This window comes from Agelaius tricolor, unplaced genomic scaffold (assembly GCF_023055355.1).
Source record: "Agelaius tricolor isolate 1412-34295 unplaced genomic scaffold, bAgeTri1.0.p SCAF_5, whole genome shotgun sequence".
NCBI lineage: Eukaryota > Metazoa > Chordata > Aves > Passeriformes > Icteridae > Agelaius > Agelaius tricolor.
The window spans coordinates 47,550,852-47,574,646 of record NW_027269265.1 but is presented as its reverse complement, the minus strand read 5'-3'; the positions used below and the strand labels follow the sequence as shown (position 1 = coordinate 47,574,646).

The following is a 23,795-nucleotide window of genomic DNA, read 5'->3' as shown; positions in this document are numbered from 1 at the left end:
GTAAAGCTAAACAATGCAACGTAATTTAAAGTCTTGCAAAAATTGTTTTAACCTGTTCCATAATTGTGATTTAATGCCAAATTCTAGAGACATGCCTGACCTTTTTCTGATTGGGTTAATTGCAATTCTTATCTCAGTGTCCTCATCTCCAGTGTCTCAAAAGCCCAGTTGCCCAGCAGGATTTTGTGTTTTACAGTGCAAACGCTAAAGCTGAAGCTTGCTGAGCTTGTGGAGCCCCTTTGTGTGTGAAGAACACCACAGCTCCCTCTGTATTTTTGCGGAAGTGGAAAAGGGAACATTAGAGCAGCCTCATCATCTCCCTGATTGATGGCTAATTACAAATCCAGTGACCCAGGCTGTGGCACAACTACTTTTTAGAGACCATTTGCATGCATAGCAAGGCATTAACATTTTTTAACTGGGCTATTAAACTGCTGTTAAAATTTGACATCACTTGAGGGCTCTGCTAAAGTACCACCCAGAGGGAAAAGGAGGTTACTGATTTCAGACTCTCTGCACCACATCCAAATCACATTCTTAGAAACTCTGGAAAGAGAATAGCTGCATTTGCTTTGCACTGCCCAAAAGAACAATCCATAACCTTCCTGGTAAATTAGTTCATCTACATCTTCACATCTTCAAAGCAGATGTGCTAACCTCACTAAGTCAGTGAAGAGGAAACAACCCACCAAAGTCATATCTTACCAGCAGAAAAGTTGTTTTTTTCTTGACCGAATTTAAAAATTAATTACTTAACTCATGTTTGCTATTATTTCAGACCTCATTATAAGCAAACATTTTGGTCTGCAGAGGTTTTTTGTTTTTCTTTAAAGACACCTAATGCTTCAAATGTTTTTTGTAGTCTGTTTCGATATACTCTATTCCTGGAGTTCCCTCTAGTGGCTAAAGTGTCAAGTTCATCTGGTCTGGCTTAAAAGGCCACAAATGTTTTGCCTAATTTTCTTTGGTAACTATTCCTTGTAATAGACAAAGATTTTCCTAACGCTTATAATTCCTCCTACTAAATAAATGTCAAATTGAATAAAACTACTTTTCACATTACAAAAAAGAAAGAATAATTGGATTAACTTGATACATTATCCATATTTGAATAGTGAATAATAGGAAGCTGGCAAAGAGAGGATCAAATTCTTTAAATACATTGAATTTACGAAAGTATTTTCAGTCCCCCATCAAAGAGAAAAGCTCTGACCTCGGACTTGAATGACCGGAGTTCAGCAGCCAGTTCTCCCACAGACTTCCTGTGTGACCTCTGTTGTGACACTGCTCTTATTTGTGCCTCAGGTTGTCACTTTGTAAATGGGATAATGGCACTGTCCTCTTTTGCAGCTGTGATGATCAATGCGATTGCAGGTTAAGCACTCGGGTTTGCTGGGGAAGAAGAGAAGCAGGAGCAGTCACTATAAAGGCAGGGATGCTTTGGAACACTGCATGAAATTCTGGTGTGTGGATAGCAGTAAGAACACTGGAATTCTTAATAAAAACATGCTTTGAATGGAAACACAGACTTGAATGAGTGCTTTAACTGTTGGTATATATAGAGATTATATATTATATATAAAAAAAAATATATATATATAAAACGTAACTGTGCTATATATACAGAGATTCTTGCATTTGCTCTTGGTGAAACTTCACCACGTGAACAGACTTGGAAAGGGACATTACCTGGCTTATCAGCTACACAGTAGAACACCTCAGTGTCACTGATAACCCTGACCTTTTAAGTTAGAGGCCAGCCATTGCACACACACCCCTTCTTCCACCCCCTCCCCCAAATACAGCCCGTCACCACATCTGTGGCTGGTTTTAATAATCAGAGGGGGAGAAATGGCAATCTGTTGAGGATACAAAACCTCAAATTTTATGTTAGAAGACACAGTTTAATGCAATGAACATTCCAATGAAAGTTCCACCCTATAAGATAAAGGAATGTCAGGGATAATTCATTGCACATACACTGGCAGGGTGAGCAAGGCAGTGGAAAGAGCTGAATAAACAGTGTCATGAATTTGCAGGTGCATTTAGCAGCTTACAAGATTTTTAATCTGAAGCATCTGTAAGATAGTAATTATGAATCTTCACACTCAAGAATTATTTCCCTCTTGGCAGATTGGCATTAAGGCTACCAGGAAGGGAGACAGATGTACAGGTGTTATGATGGGTCAGAGTGGCCAGCAAGTCCTACTAGAATTCTCCAGAAAAGTTAATGGAACTGTCTGGGGAATGGGTTAATAATGAACACACCTGTTTTGAGCAGAAGGGAGAACACACAAATAAAAGCTAACCTGGCAGAATCCTGATGTTTAAATAGTACTTAGAAAGATACAAACATGCAGGATTTCAACAGAGACACTTGCAGAGTCATAGCCCAGGAGGGACTGAGATGGTCCTTATCTGGTACAGTTTAGCCTCAGAGCCAGAACTGCTCGTTAACTGTAGATTAAACTAAGCAAATGACTCATGTCTAAATTTGAGGGAAACTTCGGCTTGGGATGTGACTTCCACAGTCCCAGCACCTCCTGGGACTCAAGCCTGGACAAAAACAGCCACTAACTTCAACACTTTCAGAGAAGAATTCTTGATTAAGGTCCTGCTTCATTTCAGGGTTTTACACCTCAAGCAACTGTCTCTGCTGTAACAAAGATCAAAGACTTTTTATGACTGTGATGTTATGGAATTCAACACAATTATATTCCTATAAATACAAGCATTTACAGAAACATGGATAGTTAAAAATATTGACATATAGAGGTACAAAGGAAATTTTTAAGCAATTCAGAATTATTTCATGGCTCATTGTGAGAAAAACGAAATCTGCTGCTCTCTTGAACAGATAGAATTTGGATATCTGACTGTTCTATGTCATTTTATAGTCTCATCAAAGGGATGTATCAGAGGTACATTTTATAAGTGTTTTAGAAACAAAAGCACAAAGGAATGCATACTTGCAGAAGAAAGGTGAATTTAAAGACTATGAAAACAGCAAAATCTGTTTTAAGGACAGATAATATTTATGGCATATATACAATAAAACCCAAAGCCCCAGTACAAACATATAGGAATCATACCATTCATTTTAATAGTGAAGGACAAAAATATTTGAAGAAACACATTACTGTAATCATGAAAGAGTTGGGCATATCTTTGATTTCTTCAAAGTATCTTTTATTCACAGCAGTCCACTGAGTTGCAGTAATTGATACCAAATGTGGTCTGCTACATATCAAGAAAGGCCCACAGGCAAGTTACCTAAGGAAGCATTGTGATGCAATTTTGTACTCTAAATACAGAACAAATCCTTAAACAAATTCACTTTTAAGTGAAGTTATCAGTGAGGATAAGTTGCTTTGGAAACCTAAATCATTAAGAGAGCACCTTGACTGCAAACCTGTGCTTTGGGAAATTTGTTAAAGATTTCTGTAGCTTGAGAAAGCACATGACTCTTCTCAAAGGGAATAGTTACTGATGCATTTACTCAACATCCAATTATTGCAAAAAATTGAAAAGGTAATTTAGAAAATACATTCACAGTTAAGTCTACTCCTGCTTGTTTGCTCCTGGTACCTCTATGCTTCTCTACTGCTAGGGAGAAGTGCTAATTATTTGCATCTCCATCCATTTCACAGAGCTTATTTCCATCCCAAAGAGCTGTGGATACCATTCTACACCAGCAACGTTTACTTTCCTTGTCATAGGGACCGTGTGACAGGTAAACTGGCAACAGCTTCATCTTCCCAAACAGGAAAAGGGAGCAGCAGCAAATAAAAGCCACCTCAGAGCATCCCCAGCCCTGCAGATGGATGGCCATGCCTGCTGCAGAGGACAGCCAACAGGTAGGATCACAGAATATTCTATGTACGTTAAGAGATGCTTGTGATTCACCCAAGAAGGGATCATTGCTTAATCCACAATTTCTTCCCCCTTTATCATTTTTCAGTAATCATCAGCAACATACACAAATCATTGCCACTCTCTCTTCTCCCTAAATAATGGAGTATATGTAAAACTTTAAGAATTTCTGTCAGTAATTTCACAAGTTGGCTGTTGCTATCCTTTGTCCACGATCACTTTCAGCAGTGTTTTTTCTGTTCATTAATTTGATTACCTCAGATAAATGGTAGCTACTTACTGCATTTGCCCTGCTCTTCAATTATACACCAGAGCATTCCACTAGTGCACTCTCCACTGTTCAGACAATTTTTAGTTTGCACTAGGAATAATCCTAACAGACTCATGTATTTAGCTGATCCTTGCACGCTGCTTTGGCCTGATGTTAGCAGGCTGCAGAACTGCTACAGTCAGGCAGCCATGTCCCATTCAGCTCCTCCTGGGACAGCCAAGTGCAGGGGTGGACACCTGACCTCTGCTCTTCTGCACTCTGGTTCCCTACACTGTGGGATTCTGCCACCAGCCCCATGAGTTCAGGATGTGAATATGCACTAACAACTTTTCTTTCTGCTGCTCTGCCTTCCTCTTTCATGTATTTGCTGTTCTCACCCTCAGCCCATGAAGACAATTCCCAGCAGTATCTTGGGGTGCAGATGATGTCTGCGGTTCTGTGTTTGTTCTAATATTTGCTTTTCTAAATTTTTCATGCAATTTTTATTTTATAAGATTTTATTTTATTTTATAAGATTTTCATGCAAATTTTATTTTATTGCATTCAGAACAGCAGATTATCTAAATGCTGGATGAGAGAATTAAGGTAGAAAAAGCCTCCTTTATTTGATGGTCTCTGATAAAAGGCAGTCAATGTCTGTAAAGATTCTTTATCCAGACAGGATCACAGGGAACACAGCCAGAAATGCTGCTAAACTAGAGTTTGGCTCTGGCTCTAAATTTATTCTTCTTTAACACTTCATCTTGGAAAGCCCAGTGAATTTTGAAAAATAAAGTCAATAAATTATAATAGTCAAAACCATCCTGGTCTTTGGTAAATTATTTCAACTTTGGATTTCTTTTTTGGTCCTAAGGGTTAGTTCAAAGGAACTGCTCATGCCAATAGAATTAGGTACATGCATTCTCAGAGTACTAAGTCTATTGTCTTCAAAACAGGCTTTTTAAGATCTTCATAAAAGTAAACAATACCTGGCTATTAGTACCACCCCAGGTGAATATGTAACCTATTTCAGTTTTATATTTTCTATTATGCAGCTACATACGTTTTAGTTTCATCAATACTAGAATCATAGTCAATGTGGAATAGGAAGCAAGATAGTGATAGCAATAGTAGAAATTACACATTTCTATAGCTACTTTAAAACCTTGTATTAATTTGCATTAGGTTTGCATAGTTCTATATAGTTGTTGTTTTCAGTTGTTTTACAAGAGGTACAGCAAGTGAGAAAGTGACTTTTTAATTTTTCTTGGCTTGCATTCTATCATTAGAGGTTACATTTTCATCCTTGTGGATTTTGCTGATTTTTTTAACAGACAGCCAAAGAGCAAATTGATTGTGATTTGCTGCAGCTGTGGGTTAAACATTTCACTATATATAGTACTATTCACTAGAAAAAAGGAAAAGCAGGCTTCCTTGTAGTGGGCAATAGGCATACACTTAAAATCTAGGGTTGGCAGGCTTGCTATATGCAGGAATCCTGAATTTCTGGGGTGAAAAAATGATCCAAAAAAAAAACCCACCCAAAAAATGTGTCATAGGGTACTCAGTGGGTCTGATTTCAAAAGGTACAACACACCCAGTGAACTCAGGTGCTTAGATCCAAGGTTTCCTGCAAGTCACAGACACATCCAAATGCAACTTTAATGGAAAAGACAGAGAATTTGTGTCTAATAAAGGGAAAACTTAGAATATTTGATAAACCATTTTGCCAATACTGTTTGTGCACAATGTACTAACTTCAGAACTGTGTCTGCAGTATTGTTATATTTAAAAGAAAAAGCAAACTAAGTTATTTTCCTAAGGCTTTGAATTCTCAATGTATATTTTGTATACAGCTTATGCAAAAGAGCTTCTTAGTTTTGAATATACTTCTTAGTTTTGAATATACTTCCCTTTCGATCTCACAAAATTTGCCTGAAGCACTGAGCAAGCTCTCGTAAACATGAGACCATGAAAGTAGCCACACAAGGAAACACAGCAAAGGGTTTTTTTCCACTGTAAAAATTGCTCTTTTCCATACAAGAATGCATATCTGCAGGCATGAAATTGAAAAAAAAAATTGCACAGATGACAAACTTGAAAAAAAGTAAAGAGATTATTTTAGCATAGCTTGTAAACATTGGTATGAGGTGAATGCTAGGAGTTAATTTTGTGAAGTCAGCGGTTGGCATGAAGAGAAACATTTGTGAACTTTTGCAGATTCTCCAAGTATTATATATTAAGATCCTAACAAGCTGAACTGGGGAAAACCACTCTAAGTTATTTCAAGTCTTTCCATTTCCCAAGTGGCAGTCCTTTTTATTTTCTAACGTTTTGGCTTTCAGTTGTATTTTTTTGTCCTTTGCTTTTAACAGTATTTATTTACCCATGTCCATGCACAATCCAGTTTCAACTAAAATTTTCAGTTCCAGTTTTGCTTGCCTTGTCTATGCACTGCCCTTCCTGAAGCACTTGTTTTGAATTGGAGCTACCCCAAATTTCTTGTATTTTCTTTCAGTATGAACTATGGCTGCGGTTTCTCAACACATTATTTCCAGAGAGTTGTGTAGCATGCTGTACACCACATCAGTGAACTGATTTTGCTGAAAAATGACCTGGCAAAAACGAGCTCTTTTTATGTGAACTCGGTCTGATTCACTGTGAGGCCACACAAGGAGTTGTGCTGGCACAGCTTCAAAGTAACGTGCCATGCTGTGGGAACAGAGCAGGGAAGGTCCAGGAGCATTTGAAGCCGTGTCAACCTTCCCCCACACCCCATACACAACGTGCTGTGCAAGCCCTGCCAATTCCTTTATTTTCATCCAACAGCCTTGCTGTGTGCTGTCTCTCCTCAGATCCATCTGCTCCTTACATTGTTTACTTCCCCGGATCTACGTTTCCCTTTCATCACCTCTCCACCCTCTCAGGTTTTCCCCCCAGAAGAAATCCACTTCTATGAAATTCGCTGGCTGACATCCATATGCAAATTTCTGCAGATTCACTGAAAGTACATTATTCAAATAGCCTCTGGTCCTCTTTACTTTGTTAAACAAATGAAGACAGAAACAAAAAAGACTGAGTACCTATATTTGCATTAGCATTTTGCACATTAATTTGTTAAAGACTCGGTGCTAACCCTACCCAAACCAAAGCACTACCACTTTCCTAGAAAACAGTGGGAAGACTCCTTTGAATGCTTGGTTTACTTCACATCCTCACATCCTGGCAATTGCAGGAAGGATCCTGCTCTAAAGCCATACCCTTGAAATGTTCAAACAAAGCCTACACTGCTTCAGCAACAAGACTCTCTTCCCACACATCTATTTATAGATTGCTTCTGTTGATGGGGATTTTTAAATCATTCTTTCCCTCTTCATTCAGTTGTTTTGATTTTTGACTATGCACAGACACAGAAAAGAGGAATTACTTGATAGAACATTCCTTAGCAACCTCAGTTCTAAAAAGGAAACTGTCAACCCTGATGCTTTTAAAAGCTTCTAGTGGGGCCAATTCACATAAATATACCTGGAAACTTATCCCCCTTCTATTTTACTAGGACACTTCAATGCTCCACTTCTCCCCACGATTTTAATTCAAGTTCCTGATTTCCTGTCTGGCCCTGTGTTTGCAAACTCATAAAAGCTCTGGTTACTGAACACATTCCCAAGGTTATCAACCTGAACTAACCTCTCTCTGTCTCTGTCCTAGCCAAACTATGGAGAAACCTTCCCATAGGTCATTTTTGTATCCCTCCAGGTCTCATCTCTGGCTGGCTTTCCTTAGCCCTCCTGTCTGAACATGAGAGAAGTGTAGCACAGCATAATTCAAGCTGGACTTGCCTTGACAGTCGTGTTTCTTTTGTCCTTTTTTTCTATTTGTGCCATGCTCAGAGATTTATTTGCTACAGGCATGACAAAGCCCTGTGCAGGACAGCTGGCCATGATTTCTGCTGGTGTGTTGCACCACCCCCAGGTCTTACACTTTATTTAGCAATTCCTTGGCAATCATGGCAGATGATATTGCTTTGTCATTAGGCTGTGACACAGAAATGTTTCATGCATTCTTACTGGAATTTGAATGTGCTAATTCCTGAGAAACATTTTCCAAAGCTGCAACATAAGTAAGCTAATATTTGTAATTGCACGCAGATGTATGTACATCAGTTTCTCACACAGATATATATGCATTTATTTTCCATAGCAAATACTTTTTTTTGTTTCACGTTATTTTTTTATATTCCCACAACAATTATAGATATTTTTCCCTTCCTGGATTCTAGTTAATACCTTGTTATACCTCCCTTTCTCCACTGCATTTAATCCTGGTTTAAGTACTGGTTTTGTTTCTTCACATTTAAATGTGCACATCAGTTAAAGCCCATCCAATTCACTTTTCAAGCACATGCTGAAGCTGAATATGACAATCTTTACAATCTTTACTGTGCCCTTCACTTCTCTGGTATTCTTTATTCTGATCCTCTGCATCAGCTTTGTTCTTCATGTTTAGTAAGTTTTAATTCAAATCAGGAATGAAAATGCAGCTTCTATTGGAAGCAAAAAATTCCATTACACTGTTGCTGGCATTGGCCCAGTGAACTCACTGATGTAGTTTTCCTGGAGTGAGTACTTGCAATAAAATCAGCAGGAGCATTTCCACTGGAAAAGTTACATAAGTGTATGTGTATCTCAAGGATCAGAGCTGCATATCCAGCTCTTAGGGTTTAAGGTCAAGTTCTTTGGGTCACCACAGAGAGATGCCATTGCAATCAAAAGCTGCTGTCTGGTTGCTTTCCTTGTTCCCTACCCAGCAGAGAAAGGCTTTCATTCTTTGCAAGGAAGTCTTTCTCAGAGTGTGGTTACTGCTGTACCCCTGCACAGCCCTGACACCATTCTTCCCTTGAGCCTGTTCCTTGCTGTCCTAACCACAAATATAAACAGCAAATCTCTCCTAGCATCCTTTTCCACTGGCAGACTATTAAATTCTCTTTTGTCTCCCTGCGTTTTTCCCTGCTTTTGGTAGCACAATTCTAATTTGTCCAAGCTTTCCTTCTCTTTCAGCACAAGCTCTCTGCTGTTCTTTGCCCTAGCTCAAACCTGGTCTGTAATTCCCCTGAAACCTGGCACCCAAATCCAAACACGATGTTGCAGCCAAAGCTGTTCTGATGAGCAGCTGAGTCACTTCACACGGGCTGTTCAGGCTCTCCTAGGTGTCACTTCTCTCTTGCAAGACCAGCACAGCATTACTCACATCTGCTCTGCCTGCAGCCCTAGATCCTCCCCATCGGGGCTGCAGCTCAGCAGAAGGGATCCCGTTACCTCGGTTGGAAGCTGACTGCTCCTGCCCAAGTGAAGTTCATTGTATTGGTCTTCGTGGAGTTTTCCCCCTTACTACTCACTTCAATTTGTGTGAGCCCTCTTCTTTTCTGACCAATGGTTGAGGCTCCTTTTTGGCTGGGATTGCTAGCTCACCCTGCAGCAGCAAGGACAGGGGAGCTGGTGTAGTTCTCTTTTGCTGCTCGGGAAAGCATACTTGCAAGTTTACAAATCAATAGGTTTGCCTCATCTGCCACTGTAGCTAAGGGCAAGGGGGACTTTGTGACTGGTTTAACATCAACCACACTGCATTACTATATTTAATCATTTCACCTATATATTCAAATGTACACTGTGAGTGGGTGAAGGAATCTGCTGTGATTCAGAGTCAGGGTGTGTCCCAGCCTGCTGATCAACATTCAAGTATGAAGGAGAATTCTTAGTGCTTCTAAGTCAGGAGAGCTAATGACTGCCACACACCTACTCTCTTAATGGAACCATTGCCCTGGAAGACAACAACTGAGGTCAAACCATCCCTTGACTGGGCCCATTTTCAAAAGACATGTTTGCAAGCCTCAAATTTGACCTCTCTTCCTTCCATGGACACAGACTAATCCTGGGTAAAATCTAAAGGGACGGTGAAGCAGACCCACATTCTTCTCACCCTCTGGAGGTGAACAACTTGTCCTGTGTTACCACACAAGGAAGTAGAGGTGCGCACTCACAGTGGAGCAGCTGGCAGTGACAGGAGGTGGAAAGAGACAGTGGAAAGCTGGGGGACACTGTGAGAGAAGCTGTAGGAGAAAGGCATGGCAGGGGAGGGGCAGAGGAAGCAGAGACAGGGGGGAGAAAAGTAGAGAAAGGGGTAACACAGGAGTCAAAATGTTTCCCTGTCACCCTGACCTCAACACTTTTTCTGGAGAAATCCTTTAGAAAGGAATCTCTGCAGGGATTCTCCTTGTGGAGCTTCCCTAGAGCCATCACAACTGCCCCCTGAAGTGATAACTCCCTGACAATTTCCTACATCCCAGAAATCTCGAGTGCTGAAATCAAATCAGGACCATACAAAAAGAAGGAATAAAGGGCATTAGGACCTGCAAGCTCCAGCATCACTGGTTCATGTAATGTTACAACTCTTACAACTCCCGTTTATGAGGTTAAAAAAATAATGATTCACAAGACTGGCTGTCACCTGGAATGATTTAACCAGGCCATCCCTAATGTAAATGACATTGACTCACATTTCCAGATGTAGGTGGAACTGGCAATTGTCTTTTCCTCATAATTGTCTTAACTTGCTTTGCTAGTCAGAAATAGTTTCCTAGATTATATTTCAAATCTGGTAATCATTAGAGGTACATTCTTTCCATAGATGTTTGTATTTGTAGTTGATGGAACATCTAGGACAGAATTTGACCTACAATCTTAGATATGTCGAAGCAGCCTAAACAGAAATACATGTAGTTAAATCTGAACCAGAACTAAAGTAAGATTTCTTGATATATACACAAATTTAAAATATGAATGCACATGTTGGGACAGACAAGATTTTTGTGAGGGTTTTTTTTCCCTTACCCCTGAAGTTTCAGATTACTTACCTTTAAGCAATCCTTTAATTAAATTTAATACAATAGCATTCACTTAGATAAAGCAGAAGAAAAACCTTTAAATAACAGGATAAAAGAAATGTTGGAAATCTCTAAAAAGTTTAATCAAAAATAGTATCCTTAAACTGAGAAAATGATGAAATATCATTGCCCATTGATTTTCATACAAAAAGTGCTTGGACTCTCCTCCTCCTCCTTCTGTCTGTTCTGTCCCAAGGCACAGGTTTATCCAGCCCCTCACGATTGAACCCCCTGTGTGACGTTGCAGTGACATCAGGGGCTGAGCTGCCTGCAGTGGTATGTTGTGACTTCCAGCACAGAGATTCGACCCAATTACTGTGACCTGACACACTTGCAATCTAGTACAGCCTCAAGTCTCAGAGCAATAGCCCCTGAAACCACCAGAGACTCATGTGAAAGCTGAAACCAAGCCAAACAAGACTGAATTAAACCCAGGAGACAGGTATTCTGAAAAACCATAATTACATCACACAGCTTGCTGATCCATGCTTACTTTGCTTGTTGGAGGACTTTGGGTGAGATACCCACATGCTTTTTAAGAACAGAAGTGTTGCCAATCCAGGAGGAAATGACAGGGCTGATGATATCCTGCCCTGAGCAGCCATCAGGGACATAACACAATCCATGAGCTGACTGATGGCTGGGGAGTGAAGCTGCACTGCAGAGCCGAGTGGTGGCAAGGTGAGGTGCAGCCCCTGAGCAGATCCATGATGATTCTGCCTCTGCCAGGGAGGGGTTACACTGCAGAAGCTGATACAGCTTATAGGGGGAGGTGAGGAAACATCAGACATTCTCAGTGTATTTAAGAACCCCATGTACACATCTTATGCACCAGGATTTTGCAATATTCATAATAAAGCAGAATCACAGGACAGTCAGGTTGGAAGGGACCACGGTGGGACATCTGGTCCACCCTCCCTGCTCATCCCAGAGCACATGGCACAGGACTGTGTCCAGATGGTCTTTGAGTATCTCCACTGAGGGAGACTCCACACCCTCTCTGGACAATCTGTCCAGTGCTCAGTCACCTGCACAGTAAAGAAGTTCTTCCTCATGTAGCTGGCATTTAACAGGGGTTTTCCTCACTTTCCAGCCTTATAAAAGCTTGTGAACAAAGCTTCTGTCTCTGCACCTTCCCTATTTTTGCCTCCTACACTCTTTTTCATGACTATTGAGAACCAGAATCCCTAAACTGAAAATACAATAATAATGTGCTATTTCTTGGGGGGGGGGGGGGGGGGGGAATTAATTACCCAAATACAAGAATGTACCCTATAAACCTCAGCAGCCTAGTGTCTTTATTCCAAAAGAGAAGTCACGGATAACTGGACTTAAAATGAACCACTTGAGGACAAATTAACCATTGGACTATTTTGTAAATTGCTGTCTATTTCAAGTTCATTGCTTGTGTGTTGCTATAAATAAATGTGTACTATCTAGGACAGTGATGAACAGTGACTGCAGTACCCTGGAAATTCAATACTGAGTAGTTTTGTTTCTAATCAAATCCGTTGTTCTGTCATCAACTTCCAGAAAGTGATTTCTACATAAATAATAATAAATAATAAATAGTGCTATTATTATTACTCTAATATTAACTATTTTTTCCCATAATATTCTTTTCAATGCTCTTAGGAGATAAAGTTAGTTCTCCTGTGGAAAAGTGGACACAGACAAGAAGGTGGGCTCTGCTGTGACTACCACTATTGAAGAGCCAAGAGAAGTTCTCTCAGGTGAGACTCTTAAGCAGACTGGTCTGGTGTCTGAGTGTTCACAGTAATCATCACTCTGTTCTCTCCAGAAGGGAGCAGCATGCAGGCAGGGAGAATGGGAACAAGAATCTTTAAAGCAGTGATCTCTGACAGGAGTTTGGGGGTAGATACACAAGTGTGACATAGCTGTAGGGGAAGCAAATCATGAGAGGGTCCTTAGCCTCTCTTCAGAGGCAGCTCATAGGGGAAAAAACCAACTCGTAGGAAAAAACAATGTTTTCACAGCAGACAGAAGAGAAGAAAATACAGAGGCAGCTGTGGTGAAGCAGCTGGGATTCAGTCTCACAAGAGCTTCCCATCCCAAGGGAACAGGTGAAGCAGCCAGGATACAGGTTCCCAAGAGATTTCCATCCCAAGGGGACAGGTGAAGCAGCCAGGATACAGGTTCCCAAGAGATTTCCCATCCCAAGGGGACAGGTGAAGCAGCCAGGATACAGGTTCCCAAGAGCCTCCCATCCCAAGGGAATGGCTGGAGGGCTTGCTCCCTCTACTGGAGCATCCTAATAGACCCACAAGAGACTTGCTGATTTGACACACTCTCAATCCCACAGCAAAGCTCTCAGAGTAGGAAACAAAAATGTGGTGATCACCATTGCTGGCTTATTGTCACAAGAACTTTTTTTTAAAGACTACGTAGCTCAACATGCAGCTGAAGGCAGAGGGGAGAGAGCTATTTCATTGCTTTTGTTTTGAAAATAATCAAAATAAGGCATACAACTAAAATTCTGTATTTTTCAGAACATAATTCTGTCAGTTCAGTCAAACTGGAACACAGGAAAAGCAGGCAGACCTTTCCGGTGTCTCATGTAATGCAGAAGAGCAGCTCTTGCTGTATGACCTTTGCTCCAGGACAGCCTGGCCTTAAAAACTTGGGCTCACAAATAAATAGCCTATTCCTGCAGGAGGCAGAGAGCAAACATCTCCCAAAGCATCTGCAGACAAACACAGCATCACCAATGGGTTGTTGAGCACTCTCACGTCAGGTGAGATGGGTCAGAGCAGCCTGAGGCACAGTGACAGCAAGAAACCATGACTCAGACACTCACTGACACTGCTCCACTCCTGCTTGAAAGAGTTGGTGGCTGAGACTCCTCTTCCTCTTTTGTAGAATCAGGATCACCTTTGGCCTCTGAGATTGCAGGATCTTGCACTTTGCACCTCAGCTTTCTCTCTGCTGAATGAGAGTTCAGGAAGCCTTATTTCTTCATGCCTTTTGAGACCTTAGGTTACATCTTGGTGTGGAATCTGCCTTCTGCATCCAGCATCTGACATTTGGTACAAAGACCTCCAATTTTAGCTAACCATTACAGGCATGATAGTAAAAAAAGTAAAACATTTGGCTAAAAACTCATCTAGATATATTTTAATGAATTTTGTGGCCTCTCCAGTTGACATGGCTTTTCATTTGCTGACTTTCTGTCATCCCAGTGAACATCTTGGTCCACTGGTGCTCCATCACCCTACGAATTCGATGGAGGAAATGGAAACCAAGCTCTGCAGCAGTGACAAAGAGGAAGCCTTCAAAAGAGAATTACCTTACTGTACAGGAGAAATAGACTTCACAGCTTCTGGGAAGAACCATGGAAAGGTATGGGCACTGAGGAGTTTTAACTCTCTTACAGTACTGCTGCTCTTAGCAGTAAACTCACAATCTCCAACAGTGAGGGTCAGTGTGCCACAGAGTGGGGCACCACGTTATGCCCCAAGTGAGGACCATGCCTTCCTGAACATGAGTGTGGTCTAAAACACAGCCTTGTAATATTCTGAAATCAGTCACTCGATTTACATGATACAAGTACAGGTGATCACTTTTCCCCTAAAAATAAAAATCAGTTATGTGCCCTGCTTCCTTCATTTTGTATCCTTTCCTCAGTTTAAGCCACCAAAAATCAATCACTATTTTTACATTTCAGACATACTTTTGAGCTGTTTCAAGGTTTTCCTTGAAGTTCTCTCTCTGTTCTGCTGACATGCAAAGAGGGATGTATATGGACTAACCCACCTCCTCACTAGTCCCATGCACAAGAGCAGAAGGAATTCCTAGGAATTCCTGAAATCTGCCCCAAGGTTTTGTTTCACCATAAAATCTTAAGCAGAAAACCAAAATAGATACAGAACTGGAAGAAGCAGTAGATTAATGTAATTTGTCCTCAAAAAACAGGTATGAAATCAGGCAAATATTTCAGCTTTTGCAGAAACAAAAAACACCTACAAAATTTGTTGGCTTTCCTAGGCTGCCATGAAACTGAAGGCAATTCAAGAGAAAGCTGTAAGGGAGAGTGTGATTTGTCAGTCTGCAATACAGAACTAACCCATAGAACTGACCCAATGAGTGAGGTGGCAATTATACAGAAGTCTGCTAAGTTAATTCAAGTATTCAGTTCTCTGTCAAATCTTGCTCAAATAATTTTTTCTTAAATATCCCAGTTGATGATAATTTCCCTTTGCGTTTACCATGAACAGACTCTTTACTGTGTCTTTCCATACTGTTGTTATTCATTGGGTTTTTCTTGTGTTTGTTGAAGTTTATGAAGGTCCAGAGTACCATTCACCCTGGAATCATATTTGAAGTTATGCTCAACAAGTGGAAGCTACCAGCTCCCAATTTGGTTATCTCTTTAGTAGGGGGAGAAGAAGATTTTCAGATGAAGCCTTGGCTACGGGACACCTTAAAGAAAGGATTTATAAAGGCAGCTGAAAGCACAGGTGAATGCTTTAGACTTTAAAGAAGAAATTTTTATTCCTGATGGATTCTCATACCTAGCCCCCAGTGATCTGGTAATGACAATGGGCCTTCTCACATGATTATTTTTGAAAATTTAAGACTTTGCAGAATGCAACCTACATGTAAATACCTTTGAAAATGAAAATTATTGTATTATAGTAGCAAAAATAAGTTCTTTCAAAGCAAATCACTCTAGGTAACCATTTCTGGAGTGTGAAATTTCTGATATTATTCCCTCAGAGGTGACACTAGAAATATAGCTTCAAAATGGGACAAAATAAATTGCCCCTCTTTTGTGCCATAACAAAATAATTCTGAGGAGAGCAGAGCAATTTGACTTCAACAAGAGTGAATTGAGGTCAAAAATAAGAAATTTTGCATTCTCGCCTGAAAAATACAGTGAAAATATCTGTGAGCATTTCACAGCAAGCTCTTGGTTTAGCTTCACTGCTCCAGACAAGATTGTACCAGTTTTGCTTTTTGTAATGAGACAGCCCAGTACCAGAGCTCTTTTTGGTACTTTTGTGCCACACAGATATTCTCTATCTCCATCCTTCTGTACCAGGCAGCATCAAGATCCCCAGTTTCTTCGTGTTACAGATTTGAAAAAGGTCAGCTTGCTTTTTACCTAGGGTTCTCCAAATTCCTTGTCACTGTAACAACACTGCTGTAAATTCTATTATCCTGAAAAATTCACGCTCCACACATCCACAAGAACAGGAGAAAGAACTCCAAATTAGGCAGGTTACACCTGAGCTCTTCTGCTAAGAGGTGACTGCACGGAACTTTTTAGGCCTCAGTTCAAGTCAACAACGTCCCTGATTCTGCCCCTTTCCTCTTCCTTGTAAACCCCTCAGACCTGCCTGGTACAGGGATGTTTCTGCTCATAGGTAGACAGTGAGTAACTCCAGAGTGGACACAGCAGTCTTGATGAACATATTAACATCAAAGTAAAGATGGCCACGTTGCATCACATGATACACGAAGAATGTTTGCTTGAGCTCACAATTTCTTCTTGTTTTCCTTGTTAAAGTCTTATGTACTTTGCATGTATTTTAATTCTAAAAGCTCTAGTCCACCAAGACCTGCCTTCATTTTATCTATTTTTAAAAACCCCTTAAATACAGTACTGTAAGTAATGCTACTTGACACACAAACACATTGCAATACAAAGAAATTCCCTGACTGCTTTTTCAAAACAATTTCAGGTGCCTGGATCTTCACCAGTGCTCTGCGTGTAGGAGTGACAAGGCACTTGGTGCAAGCAGTGCGAGATCTTGCCCTGGCCAGCACCTCATCCACCCTGAGTGTGATTGCCATAGGAATAACTTCACTCAGGGAAATCCAGCACAGAGAAATCCTGGAAAACACAAAGGTACTGCTCTCCTATCCTGTTGTTTGGGTGGAAGCCGCACCCTTACAGAATTTGTAACTCGTTGGCAGAACAACTTTGATATAACTTTAAATAAACAAACAGAAGGGGGGTTTGAGCTGTGTTTTGGGAGGAAGCAGGAACAGAGCTCAAGGATTGCTGGATGATTCTGTGCCCCCTGTGCCCAGCGGGTGGCAGCATTAGGCATCAGCAGAGCGAGCGGCACAGGGTTGAACGTCAAGAAAATATCCCAGAATAAGGGACTTTGCATGGATTTCTCCTTTGTCCATTTACTGCAGAAGCACATAGTCCTATCTATTACATAAACACTGCAAAAAGCACGTTTTATATTATGAGACACCAGACATAAATATTCCAGGACAAATTTTTCTTTAAGTGGCCAGTGAATTGGTATTTACTACACAAAAAGTTGCTCAATACAACAGGTCAAAAATACCAGCCATGCTGGATTTCACCTAGTTATAGGGAATCCTCAAACTGGGTCAAAGGAATCAAAGTTCTTGGGAAGAAAACAAAAACAACACACCAACAAATAAAAAACCTCACCCAACAAAACTGTTGCTGAAAGTGTTGCTGCTGAACGGACACAGAAGTGGAGAGGAAAAAAAGAAATAGCATTCCCTTCCTGTCACTGGATATACAGGCTGTCCTAAGCGGAATATTATAACAATAAAATAGGTGTTTAATGACAGTGAATGACAGTTTCTCTGTACTATTTCATACCCTGCAGAAGCTAAGAAACAAATGATAAGGATAGCCCTTTAAATTCATGCTTAGTTTTTCTCTTACACAGGCCTGAAAGTACCAGCCAGAGGCTGAGAGACTGCCAGACCATATCAGCAACTTATTGTCACTGGTCTTTTTTACTTTTTTTTTTTTTTTGCCAATGACAGCTACCTGTGTGCTCTACCAGGTGGGACCCTTTAGCTGGAAGACTTTAACCTATTTGTGTGGCAACCAGGCCAAAAGGGCCTGAAAGGAAAGAATTTGGTTCATCCTGTTTGTGAATTTTGTTCAGGAAAGTTTGCGAATGCAAACTATTTCACCTTCCTTCTAGGCTAAGTGATCAAAATGCATCTGGATCTTTCCCTACAGCAGCTACAAAACAAGTGCACTCTCTTTTTATTTTCTCCCCTTCAACTAAAGCCCAAATTTTTTGTCAAGGGATATTTTGCAAAGAGCATTCCTGACCCTCTGACTTCTGGCACTGCTTACACCCAAAGATATTTTGGTTTTTAGTCAGTAACTTAAAGACAAAGGAACTACAGACAGGGATGTTGATCTAAACCCAACTCTCTTTATATTTGGCACTAACACAGGCAGCTTGTTGTATAAAATAGGGCTAACAACCCCCACCAGCAAGGAGAAAAACAAGCCCTGTAATCAGTGGATTGCTCCTGTTGTAGAAAAGCAGATGGGATTTAGTTTCTTTATGTCAGAAAACCTAATTCTCTATTTACATAACTAAGTTTATATAGTTTTCACAGCTCTTGTGTTCAACTCTAATTGGTTAGTCATTTTTTGCTACTTAATTTATTGGTTAGTAAATGGCATTTTATTTGTTTACCAAATTTCTCTATTTTTGGATAGTTTACATAATTTTTTACAGATGCTCATGGGGCAGATTTCTTGTTTTTGTAGGTGTGAACAGCTCTGTTACTAGAATAGTTTATTTTGTTAGCTGACTTTTTATTCCTTTGATTCTTTCTTATGGGAACTTATAGGTTTAGTTGGTAATTCAACAGAACAAGGCCTAATTTTATAAAACCTTTCTTTTATAATATTTTTACCTATATACAACACCCTCCCATCTCCTCTGTGCTAATGGTATGCTTTAAACATCATTGAAAGATCACTTCCATATTTTCAGGGAATAGAGAGGAAAATCCCCAAAGGCCTTTTTCAATTGGTTGTTGTGTCTCAGGGTCCTAATCAAAGGCCAGATCTTTGGTGAGGAGGATTAATGTTACATGGCAGCAGAATAGAGGCACACCCTCTGTCAAAGCAAAATCTGAAGGAAATTAATTATGGCAAGAAGCTTTCCCCAAGGAAGGAGAGACAGAGAGAAGAAAGTGAAAGAAACATGCAAGTTTACTGCTTTTCAGTGTGAGGAAAATGCAATACACAGTGCCAAGATTTTAAACAGTTGTGTTAATCTACCTGCTTGCAAGAGGACAATGATTAGGAAAATGAAAAAGAATAATCAGATATTCACAGCCTGGAATGCTGTATCAAAGTGGATGGGCAACAGATAGAAAGATTTATTAAGGAAGCAAGGGGACTTTGAAAAAGTGTACGTATAGAAGCCCATGTGTAGTGCAATATTTAGAACAAAAGACTGTATCATGGGGTCTGTTTTACCTAGAAGAGGAGTTTGTGTAAAAAAAAAAATCAATAAATAATTAAAAGGTATAACACCACTCATCCAAAATAAAAGAAGATTCCCCTTTCTAAAATCTATTTGCCACTCTCTCTTTTAGAATGCAATTTCCAAACTGAGAATAACCATCAGATTTCATAAAGGCTGTCAATTAAGTAAAGCTGTGTATAAATTGACAGGGACATGGCGCATGCTAACTCATTCACTGGCCTAAACATGGACAAAACACTACTGAAATGAATAGTTTGCCCCTCTTTACCCCAGCTGAGGCTTCACATCATACACAATTATCAGGTCTCATGGCCCCTTTCCATTTGTCCAACAAACCATTCCAAAACCTGCATTCCAGAGATGATGTCTGATATCACTATATTTTGCACAGGCCAAGAGGGAAACTTCAGGGACTCCAGCTATCAGTCCTGCCAAATCTGGCTGCTTCCAGAAGGAACAGGTTTTCCATCTTCACCCTTTTTTAAAGGTCTATCAAAGTGTCTCCCAGGTGATGAGCTGTGTCAGGGTGCAGACAGCACAGAAATGGAGAGGAAGGATGTTAAAACACGGGCTGGGCTTTGCAGAGAGCACTGACACCTCCCCTCCTCCCTCTAGAGTGAAAGCCTTGTACGCTACCAGTCAGATGAGAGCACCCAAGGCCCACTGTATTCCTTGGACCACAACCACTCCCACTTCATTTTGGTGGACCACACGGCGCCAGAGGAGTCAGACGGAACCACCAAGCTCCGCCTGGCCTTGGAGAAGCACATCTCGGAGCAGCGCACGGGATACGGGGGTGAGCAGCCTCTGGGGAGCCATCCAACCTGGGCCATGCTGGCAGCATGGTCCTAGCCCTAGCCACCCCCAAAGGGGGCTCCAGCTCTCAAATGGGCCTGCAGAGGCAAGACCAAGTCAAGACATTTGTCATCATGTGAGAGGCGCAGTGACGGTAACTTCTGAAGTCGAGAAAGCTGCTCTTTGAAGCAAAAATCTGGGCTTTTATTGCATCTCCTTAAATGTAGCTCAAAGCTGGTCTTCAAAAGCACAGCTCAAATTGCCTTAAAAGACAACATATGGAAAATAAATCCAGCTTCAAGTGCCTTTACCGGTGGTTCCAAGAGATTGATAGTCACTGTTGTATACTTTCATCCCCTCTCACACACAGGGTCTTGAATTGCTCCCACAATGGAAGAAAAGATTTGTTCCAAAGCCCTCTGAAATATTTTAAGCCATATTTGTTTAGGGATAACATCTTATCCTGGGTAAACACCATAGCATCTAATGCCCATCTGAATCTGTGATCTTTTTTGTAATAAGAACTGAGTATTGGGAAGGTCTCCTACTATTTGTGGAAAAAAACTCAGTGGTCGAGAGATTTTTACCTTTGCTTTGTGTCATACATGCAGTGCTAGCACAGCTGAAACAGGAGAGAAAGCTCACTTGTTCCCAACTGGGTGCATCAATGGAATCTCCCCTTACACAGCCCATGGGGTGGTAGCACAGAGGTACCTGAGGGCACAAACACACCTGAAGAATCCTTGCCTGGTGACTCAGAGGGGAACAACCACAGGCAGGCTGTAAGGGTAGCCTGAGGTCGCAGTGCAGAGAGTTAGTTACAAAGCAGCCTCTTTCTGCTCACCAGCCAAATCTGATTGAACAAATCTCAGGGGAACATAATTCTGACAAACAATACTGATTCATATGACAAATACTTTGCTGGAACATACTGAATTCAGTGTTATCTTCTATTAACAAAACCAATGTCATTCCTTTAAGCTCATTTATAAACAAGCTGAGCAAAGCTATGTACAACATTTTAATAAGGTCATGTGGAATTTCCCTGGTTTAAAAAAAAAAAAAAAAACAAACTAGAAGTCTTTAAGAATAATTTTTATATATATAATATATATATATATTTTTTTTTTTAACTGAATATTTTTTTAAATTGAGGACTTTCCAGATTCACAGCGTAAAGTCAGAATCCACCTGACTCTCCTCTGACTAAATTTTAACTAAATAACTAAATCTATGGCAAATGAAGAATATTTGTAGCCTTAACCATACTTGAGGAGCCTGTAGTCCCAGAGGTCACTCTTAAAAGAGCATCACGTTAGAGAGGTGTGATAATGCCACGCCATTCAGTAAAACAAATTAAGTTTCTTGCCAACCATATCCTGGCTACAGCTCAGTCCAACCTTATCTCTGTAGTCATCTCAAAAGAGATAGAAAAAATACCAAGTAGAGATCTGTACTGAGTTTTGGGAGATCTACAAAGGGAAACATCAAAAAATTGTTTGAACCAAATGCCTTTTATCTTCCATCTGAAAGAGGCATTAGTCTCTTGATATTACTGTTTTGATTGAGCTCCTTCAGGCTAATCTATAGTCACCTTTGCATTTCAGAATTCAGCATTTACATTAAAAACCATCCAAAACTCTGTGGGCCCCTGTGGGAGGATGGCTTAGGACAGGGACCCTGACCTCCTTTCTTTCCCCAGTACCATGACATGTTAAATATTTCATCAGCATTTCTTTTAAAGTATCAGACTGTGTTATTATTAATCACCACACCAGGCTGTGCTGAATGAAACTTTAAGCTGTTTAAGCAGAGTAATAAATACATGGTTCCTATCAACTTTTATCTGACTCATCCTGCCCAGTCTACACAGTCAGCCTCTTCATATTCTTAAATCCTCCTTTCAGAAGGCTTTTGTCCTGGATTCCAGTCCCCCTGCCAGCACACACTGGGCACATGCTGGACAAGGACAAGCTGAGAGCTTTTCACCTCTAACTGTGTCTTCTGGTAGATGCCTCTCTGGAAACCCACCAGCCTAGTGCTGCTCCATTGCTCCCCAGCCTGACAACCCTGCAGTAAATCAGTAAAAAAGCCAGCAGTGGCATGACACACAGAGTGCCAACATCCACATTTTGCAGCTGAGGTCAGAACAGCCTGACTGCTTGCCTGGGATCACACAAAATTTCCAAGGCAAAGATGCCTTTGTGCTGAATCCTAGTCCCTCAAGTCAGTGTTATTCTCTTCCCTTGCCACATCCTTCTGCAGGTTCACCTAGAGACCAAAACAGCACATAAGAGGAGAAATATTTTCAAGGGGTCAGCCAAACAGCAGTAATCTTGTGAAAGCTGTTACTTTTTAAAAATTAAACCTTCTGTTTCACAGGAACAGGTAGCATCGAGATCCCTGTGCTTTGCTTGCTGGTAAATGGAGGACCAGGCACACTTGAGGTAAGAAGCTGTTTTCAGCTTTAGAAAAATAAATTAACTGGTGCCAAGTAATTAATGGAAAATTTGGCTGTATGACAAACACATCTATTGGCACTTTACATGAAGTCAAAATTCACATCTATACGCCATTAAGAACTGAATTCTGTTAATATTAAATTTGAGAGTATTTGTTTGGGACAAATATTTATTTTTGAACAGGCACCAGCTGATCATTAAAACTTCCATTGCTAGCTTGTCCAGTGGGATGAAAGAATCCAAACCCAAAACAAACCCACAGAAACCAGCTCCAGATACAGGGAAACAGAAATACTCTGTTATAACTTGAGAACATACACCAAAAAAAAAAAAAAAAAAAAGGAGGAATCTTTTAGTGCTGTTCAGCCACAATGACACAACTGTCTGCTCCAGAGCTCAGAGGAAGCACAAGACCAGGTTTGCTGTACCTGCCATTTAAAATGGGAGTGTCCTGGTTCCACTGAGCAAAACTACATGGTAGGATTGAAGACTGGAGTGTTGTCTGATAATAATCCCAAATCTTCTCCAGGAAAGGATCAGTTCTGATTTTTTTTTTCCTGTGTGGTTCTACAACTTAAAGAACCTGTTAACAAGGAGATAGTCTTTGATTTTTATTCTACTTTACTTATCTTTTTTATAATACTGTCAGTCTAGAAAACCTTTAGAGAGACATAATTTAACTATAATTTAAGGTTTCCAAGTTCTGAGACTGTGACATGCAAGCTGGTAACCCCTTTCCAGAATAATGACTCCTTTCTGGGGATGTTTTCTAGTTTCAGTTTCTTGTATCTTATCATAGCTTTTGTCAGCTGGACTAAAACACACACTCATATTAGAAATCTCTCTGCTTAAACAAAGATTACATCACCTCATGAGCTTGCTTCCTTTCTTTCATGAGAAGCTAAATATTGCAGTGTTCCCTGTATCTTTGGTTTAGAAAAATCCCATGTTATGACATCTAAATCCTCTTTTCAAAGTTTTCCAGAACAGTGTGACTGGAAGACAAAAAGTGACTGGCTGGAGTTCCTCTAAACTGATATGTGCTGGGAATGGATGACCAGCCACACTTTTTTAGAAAACCAATTTCTTAAATGGATTTCTTAAAATGGATAATACACACCAGAGACTACAAACAGTTTTAAAAAACCTCAATATCTAAACTAAAGAAAAAAACCTTGCACCACAATTGAATCAATGCAGTCTTGTACAACTCC

General features: G+C 40.4%; 1 protein-coding gene across 1 annotated transcript in view; it reads left to right on the top strand.

Annotated features, from left to right (window-relative positions):
- The first annotated feature begins 14,306 nt into the window (after positions 1-14,306).
- Positions 14,307-23,795, top strand: part of TRPM5 (transient receptor potential cation channel subfamily M member 5) — a 35,678-nt gene continuing 26,189 nt past the window's right edge. The window contains exons 1-5 of the mRNA XM_071427751.1: positions 14,307-14,423; positions 15,361-15,541; positions 16,769-16,935; positions 19,940-20,120; positions 22,502-22,566. Of these exons, the coding sequence (XP_071283852.1) occupies positions 14,307-14,423; positions 15,361-15,541; positions 16,769-16,935; positions 19,940-20,120; positions 22,502-22,566 (711 nt within the window). The remainder of the gene's footprint in view (positions 14,424-15,360; positions 15,542-16,768; positions 16,936-19,939; positions 20,121-22,501; positions 22,567-23,795) is intronic.